The sequence below is a fragment of the Canis aureus genome, chromosome 17 (genome assembly GCF_053574225.1).
Source record: "Canis aureus isolate CA01 chromosome 17, VMU_Caureus_v.1.0, whole genome shotgun sequence".
NCBI classification, from domain to species: domain Eukaryota; kingdom Metazoa; phylum Chordata; class Mammalia; order Carnivora; family Canidae; genus Canis; species Canis aureus.
Window position 1 is genome coordinate 55,277,001 of NC_135627.1, and position 14,787 is coordinate 55,291,787.

General features: G+C 47.3%; 1 protein-coding gene across 1 annotated transcript in view; it reads right to left on the minus strand.

The window, feature by feature from the left end:
* Positions 1–8,948: 8,948 nt before the first annotated feature.
* Positions 8,949–14,787, minus strand: part of LOC144288027 (uncharacterized) — a 60,604-nt gene continuing 54,765 nt past the window's right edge. Inside the window, exon 5 of the mRNA XM_077855608.1 lies at positions 8,949–12,164. Within this exon, the coding sequence (XP_077711734.1) occupies positions 12,132–12,164 (33 nt within the window). The 3' untranslated portion in view covers positions 8,949–12,131. The remainder of the gene's footprint in view (positions 12,165–14,787) is intronic.

Sequence of the window (14,787 nt, forward strand, 5' to 3'; positions counted from 1 at the left end):
AAAAACTGGGCTGCTTTTTTGCTCTCCCTACTGTTGGTGTAGGATTCCACCCCCTTGGTTCAGTCAAGTTGGTCAACGTTCATCCATCTCCTTACTAGGTTCCAAAAATCATTGCTCTCATCTTTTCTTTCCTATTGAGGTCATGTCATGTAAAAATACTGTCGCTTTATTGAGGTTTCAAAATAAAAAAAGAAAGAAAGAAACATAGGTGCATGTATTCCTAGAAGCAGGGAATACTTTTAAGGAAGCGAAATCACAATAGGAACAACTATCACTGAAAAAATCAGAGGGCAGTACACTAAGGGGAGGGTAAGGGGACAAGATGATTCCGCAACTCAACTCTTTCTCCTAAAGACTGAAGCAGAATGCAACTGCATGACAGAGGAAGAGAGGCCACTTCACGATAGCAAACCATGATTAGAGCAGAGTTTAGTATAATGTATGATTTTTATCTGCCCCTACCAATAAAAATAGCTACCATTTCCAGACTGAGTCTAAGTGTTGGTGTAGATAATTCACCTACATTAACTCATTGGATCCTCCTGATGTTATCATGCTCACTTTTCAAATGAGGTAACTGAGATACAAGAAGTTAAGAGAGCAAATCTAAGATTCTAGAAATAAGTGGTAGAGCCAAGACTTGCCCTGCAGCCATTCTGACACTAAATTTATCTCCCTGGGCCATATTCATAATATAACACACACAGGCTCTATTTCTAATATTGTGCTTAAAATTGGCCAGCCAGCCATATTTTCCCCACAGTTCCCCACTCCCCCGCCTTCCCATTAACATCCAGAAACATGTGCTTTGGATTTCTTATTTCTCTCGTTCGATTGTTTGCTTTCCTTTCTTTGTCACCGTGCTAATTTGTTTCCTTAACTTCTGGTTCTTCAATTAGTCAAGATCCACATCACTGACAGATGAGATCAGGGTGTGGTTCTTACCAATGTTTGTGGACAGCATAACTCAAGCAAATAATACTTTATGGCATACTTTGAGAACTTTGAGAAATTTAGCAGATTTGAAGAAAAGAAACTTGGCTTTATCTTTACCAAATGGATTAATAGCTAAGGACAAGAAATGATTTCTTGTGTGCATTATCTGTAACACAGAAAATGAGTTTTGTGTCTTTGAGTAATTAGTTTCTGGTCCATGCTGGGATGAACCAGGAATAAAGGTCATTGGCACTCTGGTTTTATATTCTGTTTTTACACCTTGAGATTTTGTATTTTGCTACTCAGTTCTCCTCCCTTGCTAGGCTAACTTCTCTTCCCAGAATTAACATGTTAAGATATTGGGGCATCTGGGTGGCTCAGTCAGTTGTGTCCAACTCTGGATTTCAGCTTTGGTCATGATCTCATGATCATGGGATTGAGCCCCATGCTGGGGCTCTGTGCTCATTGCCAGGTATACTTCAGATTCTCTCTCCCTCTCCCTCTGTCCCTCCTCCCAGCTTGTTCTCGCTCACTCTCTCAAATAAAGAAATAAATCTTTAAAAAAAATTAACACTTTAAGATATTAATATTCTGCAGTGGGTGTGGTCTAGTATGAGACCAATGAACCAGTGCTGCTCCTGTCCCCAATTCAGAATGTCACCACTGAATCTTCACAATGGTGCAATGTACCTCGGCCTAGAGAGGGGACAAGGGATAAGACAAATGAGAGATAAAAGAAGGGAGGTCAAGAAGAAATGGAGGGGGTACCTGTGAGCCACCTTAGTGAGTGTTGAGACTTTGGTTCAGGTCATGATCCTGGGAGTTCCAGGATCAAGTCCCACATTGGGCTCCCCACAGGGAGCCTGCTTCTTCTGCTGCTTTTGTCTCTGCCTCTCTTTCTGTGTTTCTCATGCATGAATAAATAAAATCTTAAGGAGAAGGAGGGGGAAGAAGAAGAAGAAGGAGGAGAAGGAGAAGGAGAAGAAGAAATAATGGAGGAAGGAAGAGGAAACAAATAAAAAAAGGGGTGGCCTTGGGTAAGGGTGGCTAGTCTGGTGAAGGGGAAAGGTGCCTAGTGTCATCTCTGGCTCCTTATCTGGTTTTCCCAATGGGGACTGAGCAGACCATCCCAGGTCCAATGGGCAGGAGGCTTCCCCTTCCATTTTGGCCATAATATGGTTGTTTCAGTTCTTCTCTCATTGGCTTTAACTCATCCTATTTGCCTGTTCACGTCAAAACTCATGAATTACATCAGCCTCTGGGAATGATATAGCCCTTTAAATGTATTGGGATAGCCCACAGAGTGTTTTTAAAAGTGAATTTGAATGTCTTTAGACAGACCGGCATTTCTCCGTGTCTCAGGCTCCCACATGCCTGTTTCACCCTCCACTTCTCTTGCTTAAGTAGCCTGCCTGGCTTTGAATGCATTCGAGTACATGACACCTGGCTCCCATACCTCATGTGCCCTTGCAAGTTTTTTTTATATGTTCATGTTCTTCACCCACCTCCACACAGTAAATGGATATTGGTATATCGTTTCCTAAAGGCAGGCGCTCTCAGGAAAGATACATCCCTGCTGCTCTGGTTCCTCCCAGCTGTAACGGGAACCATATGTGTTATATTAACTGCCATGTATTGAGTTCCTAATATGTACCAGGCTCTGTCCTAAACATTTTACATGTAATAACTCATTTAATCCTAAAACACAATCAGGTGGGGACATATGAGGACACTGAGTCACAAAGCTAGACCAAATTCACCACATAGAAAACCCAGGACCCCAACCCCTTCTGGCTTCACAGCTTGTGACCAGTCATCACATACCAAGTCAGTTGCTGCCGTTGGCCATGGACATCTATGGAATTGATTAAACTGGGAAAATCATGGGGAAGGCTGGGGGTCAAGGCCTCAGGATTCCAATCTACTCACTCAGTTCCTTGACTCATTTCCTCTCTGTGTGAAAGGGCATATTAGGCAAACAATTTCTTGTGTGCCGCAGGTGTTCTGTCTCTAAACTGGGGAGAACTGGGGTGCCCAGGTGGCTCAGTTGGTTGAGCATTTGGCTCTTGGTTTTGGCTCAGGTCATGATCTCAGAATAGTGAGATCGAGCCCTGCATCAGGCTCCATGCTCAGTGGGGAGTCTGCTCCAGGATGCTCTCTCTCCCTCCCTCTCTGGCCCTCTCCCTGCTCTCTCCTTCTTTCAGATAAATAAATAAATAAATAAATAAATAAATAAATAAATAAATAAGTCTTAATAAAATAAAATGGGAAGAACAGGCCACAATATCCAACTGCCAACCAGAGGAGCCTCTGTTGTTTATTATGCAATTCTTCACCAAAAAACAGTTAAGACTGCAACTCTTCTAAAGAAAGGTTAGGAAAAAACACTAAGCAAAATTGGAAAAATACACCTTTCAGAGCAAAGCAATAGCTTACTTTGTAAAGGCTTGGGACACATTTCTGAGTTTTTTTTCAGCCCTGTCTTTGAGCACTGTAGGAATGCAACACACGGGGCATAGGCTATTTTCTTAGACAGTCCACAAGTTTGCAATACAAAAGCATTTGGGATTGCTTTTGAATGCTAGGTATTTAAAGTTCCCAACATAATGACTTATTAATAAACTCTCCACTGCTCATAAGTGAATGTTATTAACAAATCCTATTTAATCAGTCAATATAATCTGATTAACTGCAATAAAAGAGGCATCTACATCCTCAGTAATTTGCTGAACTTGCACTACACCAAGAGATGTCTATGCTGCAAACCAAAGTAAGAGCATTTTTTGAATGTGTGTGATAGGTATGACCGATACCTAACACATTTCCCAAGGGGCTGTTGGCTTCTGGATTCATCCATACTCAGCAGCAAGCTCACCCTAGCCAAACCCTGCTGGCAGGATAGCTCTCATTCCTCTGTCTTCCACCTTCTGAAGTCACAAAATTATGCAGGCTCGTCTAATACCCCAGAGGCCATGAAGGTGGGGCAGGCAGGGAGGGAAAGGGACAGTGGAACTAGAGCAACCTCTGATTCATAGGGACAGAGAAGCAGAGGCAACCACCTGGGATCACCACCTGGGATCTATCACCTGGGGCCACCACTGGGTTCTTTCTATAGCCAGAGGTGGTCAGGACACCTGTTGCCACCTCCAGAGCTTGGGGTCTACTGATTGCCAGCTCCCATTGCCTTCCAGCAGGCTCCTTGGGGTACTTAAGCAGATAGCTGCTTTACACGGCTCAACCCCAAATTTGGGCAATCCCTGAGGGCAAAAGGGTAAGAATTAAGTAAAAAGTGTCTGCCTTAACATTATTTTTAAGCTCCCCAAATTCAAGGCCCTGATCCACTTTCCACTTGTATTTACCATAATCTATTGTTTTTCCCTCCACATTGCAACCAGCCCTGAGCGTGCCTTTCATGTTTCCACCATGTGCCTTTGCTTCTGCCTCTCCCCGACCCCAAATACCCTCTTCTTTACACTGAGGGGTGGGTGGGGCAAGTGAAGAGGCCCCATGTGCTCGGATTCTTCTTCAAAATACAGGCCAGGGGACACCTGGGTGGCTCAGGGGTTGAGCTTCTGCCTTCAGCTCAGGGTATGATCCTGGAGTCCCGGTATCGAGTCCCACATCGGGCTCCCCTCCTTGCAGGGAGCCTGCTTCTCCCTCTGCCTGTGTCTCTGCCTCCTCTCTCTGTGTCCCTCATGAATAAATAAAATCTTTAAAACAAAACAAAACAAAACAAAATTCAGGCCGGATCTCACCTTTGGGGCTTATTCTCTGACAACTTGAATTTTGTTCCCAAATAGGAATTCTTGTCCTAAATTCTGCTAATATTACAATCAGTGAGTCATTTATTAACATGCAATGAGCCCAGATCATTTACACTCCATCCTCAGGGCTGAGGAAACAGAGAAAGAAAGCCTGGCTCCTGCCCTCAGGGGGTTTCCAATCTAATGGGAAACTTATGGGTGATATTAGGGCATGGAGGTGCCAAAACAGCTGTATGAACAAAGACGCTGAAGTGCTTCCTGATGGTGGGAGAAAAAAGTCCCTGTAATGGTCACAAAAAGCATGAAACACATCATTAGGGGTGCCCATGGGTGCCCACGGCTGCACACTTGGATGCCGATTCAGTCATGCTCCACTTTGCCTTAAGCCTACTTCAACATACCATTCAAAGTATTTTTACTTGGATTTTTGTTGTTGTTGTTGTTTCATAACGAGCCTTCCTTTTTTCCTCTTCCTTATGACTTAGCAGCGCTCGGTCCCCTACATCTCCCCAGTCCCTTGTGTGCCTTGCTGGGGCTCCAATCTGGGCTTCAACAGCCACGGGCAGGTAACAGTAACATTCCCAAACATTGCCATCCTGTGGCCACATGAAGCTATAACTGGAAATGGCCACCCCTGCCGCCATTTCAAGGGGGGAAGCCAAGCGGGTTTGCAGTCACCCACCGCCCCCAGAGGACGGCCAGCAACCCTAACGACAAATTCCTGACTAGGAACAGGTGTTCCTCAAAAGTAGCTCTGTGAGGAAGTCAGGAGGAAGCTCTGCACCTCAGGATATGATATTTCTCAGGAGGGCAGTTTCTAGGTGTGCTACAAGCCAGTCACTGCTTCAGAAAGCTCTGGGTTTAAAGAAAGTTGTAGAAGGCACGTTCTCAGAGGCTGCTCTCATCTTTTCCAGGACAAAGTTGCTGCCTTTTGTTTAAGTAAGACTGCTTGGAACACCACAGATTTCCAAAGATCTCCATGCAGGCCCCCTGGCCCTGGTAGCCCGGCCGTTAGGCCCCGACGGTGTTGACCGTATCTTCAGGAATCGTGAAGAATGCTCCCTGGCCAATGATGCTAGCAGGAGAGGGAGGGGTCTCTTTGTCTCTTGATGAATGTGGCCAATTGTTACTGAGGGTGCCTGGAATCGCACCTGGGAAGCCAAGCATGAAGAGAAGAATGGACCCCAAGCTCTGTCAAGGTGCTTGACCTGCTCGTGGACACCTGATAGGTAAGGGTACCCACCTGGGTTATTATGTGCCCGCCAGCGCAGTACTGGTCTGGTTTAGGTAGCCGGTCATTCCAGACTGTCTTACATCGGTGACAGTCTCAGGTTTCTTTGCTCTGAGTCATTTCCTCTGCTCCCAAACACGGAAAAAATTGATGAGACACCTGCCGATTTGGTCATCTCTATAGCTTATCACACAAGGTGATGGCCAAATGACTTTGTTAAGCTGGCTGCAAATGTATTGGATTAGCTGCCCACCGACAAGGAAAATAGTCTACGCCAACCTCCTCACCCATGGTAATGGCAGCAATAGCTTCCATTTTCGTTGTGCTTTTTAATCTATGTACCGTGAGAGAGATACTAATGGTTTGATTAGGAAATTGAGACTCCGATTATTTAGATTAGCAGAAATCAGAGAATGGAGAGAAGTTTCATAATTTTAAAACATAAGATTTGTTTTTCTAGCCTTGAGAAAAAATTACTAGTAGGCATAGTATAAAAACTGATTACTTTCTCTTATCTAACAGAAAATGATAGTCGTTCATGCCCATGATTAGAATTCTAATATTTGTTCAATGAAATAACACATTTGATGAGTCCCTATGAAGTATGCTGTGCAGACTCTAAAAGTGTGGGGGCCTGTGACCTAAGCAAGTATCTCCATTGCAAGGCAGTTATGTGACCATGCGTCACATGCGTCGTAACCGTCCATTGCTACAGCACTGCCACTGCAAAAAGAGCTGTTCCCAGGCATAATAATCGTTGGCATGTGGGAAGAGGGGGGATTTTGAAATGATACTCAAGAACACCCAAAATATTTTGAGGAGCAAAACCAAAAAAATGGGGGGAGGGACATTTCATACAGAAGGAACAGCTTGAGCATACACTTCCTGAAGCAGGAAAGTCTATTGGAAGGAAAACATGTGGTTCACTTTGGCCAGAGTAAGGGAATCTGGGAGATAAGTTGAATGGATAGTGTGAGGTGATATGAAAACCCCTGAAAGCCAATGTATGGTAACTCAAGGATCAGTCAGAACCTACAGTGCCATACGGGTGGGCCATTAGAAAGAATTTCCTTTTTTTTTTATTATTAAAGTTTGATTTGCCAACATATTAGGTATAACACCCAGTGCTCATCCCATCAAGTGCCCTCCTCAGTGCCCATCACCCAGTCACTCCATCCCCCTGCCCGCCTCCCTTTCCACTACCCCTTGTTCGTTTCCCAGAGTTAGGAATATCTCATGTTTTGTCACCCTCTCTAATTTTTCCCACTCATTTTCTCAGCCATTGGAAAGGACAAATACCCACCATTTGCTTCAACATGGATGGAACTGGACGGTATGATGCTGAGTGAAGTAAGTCCATCGGAGAAGGACAATCATCATATGGTTTCACTCATACGGGGAATATAAGAAATAGTGAAAAGGATTATAGGGGAAAGGAGAGAAAGAATTTTCCAAAGAGGGATTAACCACAAAGGTGTTGGGAGAGCTGAAGAGCTACCTAGGGGTTGGTGAAGTCACCGTAGAATGAGTACCAGCAGGAAGCTTTGAAGGGTGGAGCTAAGCAGAACTGCCCCCAAGGAGAGCTGGATCCCCAGGAGAGGTGCCCAGTAAGAGCGGGGTCCATGGAGGGGGAGCTGGTCTGGTGGGACCTGTGACACAGGGAGAGCACGGTCCCTACAGAGACGCTGAGCTGCTCCATCTCCCTTGCCTGAGTCAGATGCACCTTGGCTGCTTCCTCCTGTCCTCCAATCTCCCACCAGTGCCCTGGCCAAACCCAGCCTCGTTGGCAAAGGCAATTTGCAGGGAAAGGGCCAGAATGGATCTGGGAGCAATCAACCAGGCAGGTTACTGCACAGTCGGGTTCTAGGAACAGGCTGTGTTCAGTCAGCAATGAGAGGCCATAACTGGGTTTCTGAAGTAGAATGGAACAGTCGTAGCGCTGGATGGTGACAGTGAGACCCGTTAATTAGCTATTTCAGTTGTGTCAGCTTGGCAGGCTGAAGACTGGCCCCGGAGGATCCCCAAGCCCTGATCCTCAGGATGTGTGAATGTACCTTTAAAGGTGGAAAGACTGTAATTGTGATTATATTAAGGCTCTTCCCCGCGGGGGCCCATCCTGGGCTAATGTGCTCACAGGGTCCTGATAAGACGTGGAAGGGCCACCAGCCAAGGAACACAGACAGCCTCTGGAAGGTGGAAAGGCAAGGAAACAGATTCTTCTCGAGAGCTTCCAGAAGGAACCAGCCTTGCCAATAACTTGACTGTAGCCCATTGAAACTCATTTCAGACTCCTGGCTTCCAGAACTCTAAGACTCCATCCACATTGCTTTAAGTCACCAAGTTTGTGGGCATTTACTACAGCAGCTGTGGGAAACTAGTCTAGTACAGTAGCTTTGAGATAAAACGGGCCAGATGGGGGATCTGGGTGCTTGAGCGGCTGCCTTCAGCTCAGGCCGTGATCCCGGGGTCCTGGGGTGGAGTCCCCACATCAGGCTCCCTGCTCAGCGGGGAGTCTGCTTCTCCTTCTCTCTCTGCTGCTCCCCCCATCCCACTTGCTCTCTCTCTCTTTCTCTCAAATAAATAAAATCTTAAAAAAAAAATGGGCCAGATGAATGGGTTATAGAGTCTTCATATTCCTGGGTACAGTTTCCAGGCCCTCCAGGCCATAACTACTCTTTCTCGCCCATGTAAATCCTCTGAAAATGTAAGTCAGCCCAGAAGCTCCCCAATAGGCGGCCACGCAAGTCCCTGCGGGCATGGCCAGGGCTGTGTGTCCGTCTGACACCCGAGGTGAGCTGGTCTTACAATGGCTCCTGGCGTTTGTGCCCTTGTGGGATCCCTGCCCTGGAGTGTGGCCTGGACTTAGTGACTTGCTTCTGATGAGAAAGAACTTGGCAAAAGTGATGGGATGTCATCCCCAAGATTAGATTATACAAGACTATACGACTGCCCTCCTGTGTGCACATTCTCTCCCCCTCCTTCCCTCTTCGTCACCCCCATGACCCCACTCCTGTGTGTGTGTGTGTGTGTGTGTCTGTGTGTGTGTCCTTCTCGGGAGCCAGCTACCAGATGCATCTAGGAGACCTCCCTGCCTGTGAGGACTCATTTTCCTCCTGAGGCCTCAGGCCTTGGATATGAGACCAAGAAAGGTCAGTGTTTATTTGTCTTGGGCTGCTTTATTTGTGCAGGCTGTTTTCCTGAGGTAACCCGACGCGTCCTCCTAAGCAGCGCCGGGGAGGACGGGGTGAGCGGCAAGCTCTGCAGCCTCCTTGTCTGAGCTACAGCTCCTGGTGAGAATGCTTGCATTTGTGTGAAGGCCTCCACAGGCCCCAACCACGATTGTTTATTTACATTCGAGAAATAAATCTTGAAAAATGCAAACCAAAACCAGCAGGAATTCAGACAGCAAAATTCTGGGTGGTAGGGAAGACGTGGTGATGATCTCACACGCAGGATTTCACAGAGGATTCCATCCTGGTACTGAATCATTTGGGGGAATGGAGCACTCCCTTTGCTCACCGCTCCGGGTTTGATTCCAGGCCCGGGCTCCTTCCCACAGGCTCCTACCTTGCCTCCAGTTATAGCATATCTCATTTTATTTATTTTTTTAAGAGATTTTATTTATTTATTCATGAGAGACACAGAGAGAGAGAGAGAGGCAGAGACACAGGCAGAGGGAGAAGCAGGCTCCATGCAGGGACCCTGATGTGGGACTCGATCCCAGGACCCCAGGATCACGCCCTGGGCCAAAGGCAGCCACTAAACCGCTGAGCCACCCAAGGATTCCCTAGCATACCTCATTTTATTCCACTTTGCAGATACTGCATGATTTACACATTGAAAGTGTGTAGCGACCTTGTGTCGAGCACATCCATCCAGGCCACTTTTCTAAAGCATTTGCTCACTTTTTAGTTAAGGTTTTTACGTCGTTCTGTTTTTGTTTTTGTTTTTTTTAGATCTAATACTATTGCACACTTAGGAGACTACAAAATGGCATAATCATAACTCTGATATGCACTGGGAAACCAACAAATTCATTTGACTGACGTCATTGCCTCACTTGCCATTGTGGTGCCATTGTGGTGGTCACAAGCAAATCCATAATATCAGCCGCGTGTACCCGTAGTGGGTGCCTACTGAATGCTGTGCTTGCTGCCACATGCTTCACGTGCCCCCCTCACTTAATTATCACAAATCAAGGAGGCTAGCACATTTTATAAGCAAGGACACCGAAGCTTAGGGAGGTCAAGTCATTTGCTCAAGGTCACAGAGCAAGAAAGTACAGACCCTGGCATCCAGCTCACACCCACTTGACTTTACAGCCATGCCATTAACCACCGATCTCTGCCTCCCCAAAAGACAACAGGCTTCTTGGCTTCTGCCCTTTTAAAAAAAACTTTGTTCTTTAACTTCTAAAGTGATTTCATTTGTCAACAGCATTGGGTAGAAACTCTCCCTCTTTTATTTTCAGAGGTTGATGTAGCGTTTAGGGTTTCTTGGTCTTGGCGCTGCTGGCACCTAGGCCTGGACAATCCTTTGCAGTGGTGCTGTCCAGTATATCGCAAGGTGTTTAGCAGCATCCCTGGCCTCTGCCTACTACCTGTCTCCTCCCAAGTAGTGACAATCAAAAGTGTCTCCGTATATTACCCGATGTCCTGAGGGAGGGGGACACAGTCACTCCCAACTGAGAACCGCCGGGCTAGGGTTATACCCAGTCACTATTTTAAAAGAAGCAACGGATTCCAAATGTTTCCTCCACGCATTCCCCATCAGCTCCTTCCAGAAAGTATTTTCAACCTTTGCTTAGGTTACATGATCCTGCCAGTAAGTTCATTTTTTATATAGCCCACAAGAAAGAAGCCTGGAAATGACTTGAGGAAAAAAAAAGTCCAATTTTTGGTAGGCAGTACAGCTGGGTGGCAGGTCTGTGGCTGGCTCCAAGGTGGCGGTGGAATAGCCGATAGAGGACTCGGCAGAGAGGAGGAGAGAGCACCAGCCAATCTGTCCCTTTTGGCATCAGCCTCCACAGGATCCTTTGGGGCCAACTGCACAGCTTCACTATTTGCTCCAAAACCTGCATCGTTCATGGCTGTCGTTGTCCCAAGTCCCCGGACTCCTAGAACCATGCAGATTTATGAAATGAGAAGAGAGATGTAAAGTGTTGAGGAAGTGCTCAAGAGAATCCTGCTTCGACTCACCCTGAGCTCGAGGAGATCCGTCACTGCCTTAAGTAGTGAGACTGAACACAACTTTTGGAGGTTGTTAGAGGCTTTATCTGAGTTTCGGCTCCTCCAAATATAGATCCTGCAAAAGGATCTGGGTGCTAGTGGTTTGTGTGGGTGGTGATCCCCGGAGCAGCGTAAGCAGTAGGTGAAGTAAGACCGGGAAGGGAAGAAAGCCAGTAAAGTCTGTTTCAGTGAATGGGTTACCTCTGTGGGGACGATGGCCTAGTTCCCTGGGGGGGGGGGGGGGGGGGTTCCTCGGAGGGACTGTGTGGAACACTTAGCATGGCCCCCCAAGAATTAGGCAGCTGGAACATCTGTCCATTGACTTCCATAAGTCGTTGGTTGACATCTCCCGGAGACATGGACTCCAGGACGCTTCTGGGCTGCACTTTTGTGGCTGAGCATATTCCTGTGGCCAGAGAAGGCCCTCGGTCAGGGAGAAGCAGGTGCTCGAGCTAAATAGACAAGTGAGTTGGGTTAGTTACCTATGGCAGCACCACAGATTTCCCCAAAATTCAGTGGTTTAAAACAACAGACATTTGGGGGCAGCCGGGTGGCTCAGTCGGTTAAGCACCTGCCTTCAACTTAGGTCATGATCCCATGACCAGCATCGGGCTCCCTGCTCAGTGGGGAGTCTGCTTTTCCCTCTCCCCCTGCTCATGATCTCTCTCTTCAAATAAATAAACAATATCTTAAAAACAAACTAAAAACACGCATTTGTTATATCCCAGTGTCTGTGGGCCGGGAATCCAGGCCCAGCTTAGCTGGGGGACTCTGCTCAGGTGTCTTATAAGAGCACAGTAAGGTTTCAGCTGGAGTCCCAGGCACCCAAAAGCCCCCAAACTGGCTTCCAGGCTCACACAGGTGGTTGTTGACAGGATTCAGTTGCTCACAGCTTGAAGGGCTGAGGGCTTCAGGTCCTTGCTAGCTGTTGGTCAAAGGTCTCCTGGAGGTCCTTGCCATGTGGGCCCTCACTTAGGGCAGCTCACGGCACAGCAGCAGGCTTCCCTGGAAGAGAGCGAGAGAGGGCGAGCGTGATCGACGTCACAGTATTGGTAACCTAACCTCAGAAGTGACATCCCATCACTTTTGTTGGGTTCTATGCATTAGAAATAAGTCACTAAGTCCATCCCACACTTAAGGGGAAGAAGTTACACCAACGAGAGATCCCCTGGGAGCCACTAAGGACGGTGACCAGCTCGGAAGTGTATGAGAACTGCTCACCAAAGCTGTGGGTGACCTCTGGGCTGAGACAAAAGAATGTAACCAGGGGCACTGGTACATGTCCCCCAGGGAAATGACCTCATGCTGTTACATCGTCCCTGGTAAACATTCCCGTTGTCTTCAAACTTGAGAGGCCCTGGAAAGCATCATTTTTAAAAGATAAGTGTTACTGTAAATGGGGAGATTTCATGAACCTGGTACAGACCAGAGAGCCCTTCTGGTTCTAGGCAAACCTGAAACAGACTTGACCCAAGTGACAGGCAGTGGGCTAAGTTCCAGAGACACAGAGTTAAGTCCAGAGCAGTCCCTGCCGGGGGTGGAGGAGATGAGCCAGTGATTGCAGAACAGGACCAGAAGTACTGTAGTCCGCCAGATGTAGGAACATCAGACTGCAGGGACCCAGGCATCTACTTCTAGCTGGGCGGGGAGGGTGACAAGGGGACAAGGAGGGCTCGGCAGGTGGATTGACGAGGGGGTGACGTGGGCCAATCTTCCTGTGGTTATGGAACGCTGCTGCTGCCTCTGCCGCCCCGGATTGTCACCAGCATCCCTACCATACTCCTTGGCGTGCTTCATCTTTTGGGAGATCTACTCAGGGCCTCAAGAGGCTCGCTGTGCCCAGGCCCTGAAGGAAACCAGGGACAAAGGAGGAAGAAGGAAAAAAGGAACAGTGACAGAACCAAACTAAGTGATTCCAAATACATCAGAGGACAAGCACTGCCAATCAGTGCTCACTCACTGCCCCCCCAGCCCAGCCCTCTGCCCCCCGCAAGTATGCCACCCATACCTCTCTGCTGTGGACTGGGGTGGGGGTGGGGGGAGATCCAGGTGCTAATCTAATCTACACCTGCCTACCTACTACATTCAAACCACAAATGCCTCCAGAGCAAACAACTCCCTGCTGTGCCAGCATTTCCACCACCCCCCCTCCGCCCTTTTAGTTAAGAGAGACCTCATCTTCAGGTTAAATCCATTATCCCCCACATCGGAATAAAGCCCAACACCTGATGAACAGCCCTGTTGCCTCATTCCTGCCTCTCATCCATTCAGGCTAAATGGAGGGAGGTCCCGAAGATAAAGCCCAGGGAAAATCCAGTGGCAGAAATTACTGACCAGACTTTCTTACTAGCGCATCCTGGGGCAAAGCTATATCTGGGTTTCTCAACACCTCTCCCCTCTTCATTAACTTCTATCTCCTTTGAACTTCTATTTTCCTTCTGGTCTTTTTTTTTTTTTTTTTTTTTTTTGGCCCCTTATATCCTTTTCCTTCTCCTTACACTTCTTTTTATTATTTTAAAACTAGCTTCTCATCAATCACTCTCTTATCAGCTAACAATGAATAATTATTGATGTGAATAATAATTTAACTTCTTCAATGATTCAAATAACCATTTGCATATTTTCACTGCTGGCTGGCCAGGACGAGGGAGCTTGTTTCACAAGGAATGGGGGGCATCCAGCCCAACTGGAGTGGATACTAGGACCCCCATGGGAGAGCGCCACCCACTGCAGCCCTTCACAGGCGTCTTCCAAATTACACCTCACATAACCCTGGTGAGGGAAGAATGAGCTTCTTGTTTTACAGATGAAGAAATGAGACTTGGTTAGGCTCCCTTAAGTATTGAGCTGAAAAGCTGAACTCATACCTGTGTGGTTCCAAAGTCCACACTTCTCCGTCCGTGCTGATTGCTCCAAGTGCCCAAAACAAACAGAAGAACACTACTACATTTTTAGTATCTGCATTTAAGTTTAAAATCCATTGATCTTACCCTTTTTTTCCATTGCTCTGTCCTCACATGCACTCATTCCTTTACCTTTATTAAATCCCATGGCCGATCATTAAAATCTACTTTCAATCAAGATCGCTCCCTCACACGTACTTTATCAACTACCTTCCCTCTCTTTTAAGTAATCTCAGTTGACAAGTCTCCCATCTTGATAAAACCCACTCTCTCCCTACCTGAAAACCGCAGTTGACCTGGAGAAAAGCACACACGAGGATGATCACAATGCTCCCATGGGTCCTCTGCGTGACCGGCCATCCAACCATGCTCCCCCATGCCTCTCCCACCGTCCTCGCTCCTCCCCGGCCTCCTTCCCTCTCCAGCCAACCCCTCACCCTTGCCTGGTGATCCTGTTTTAGGGAGACACCTAAAACCCTCCAGAGACACCTCCCGGATCTCCCCGACTGTATCCACACCCTTCTGTTACCACAGAATTGTCCGCTCCTGCCTAAGGATCACACTCCCTGCCCATCCTAGGCCATTCGGGCTGCTATCACAAAATTCCACACACCAGGGGCTTATCAACAGCAGAAGTGTGTTGTGCAGAGTCCTGGAGGCTGAAGTCCAAGATCAGGGCGCCAGCAAGATCAGGTTCTGGTAAGAACCCTCTTCTGGGTTGCCAA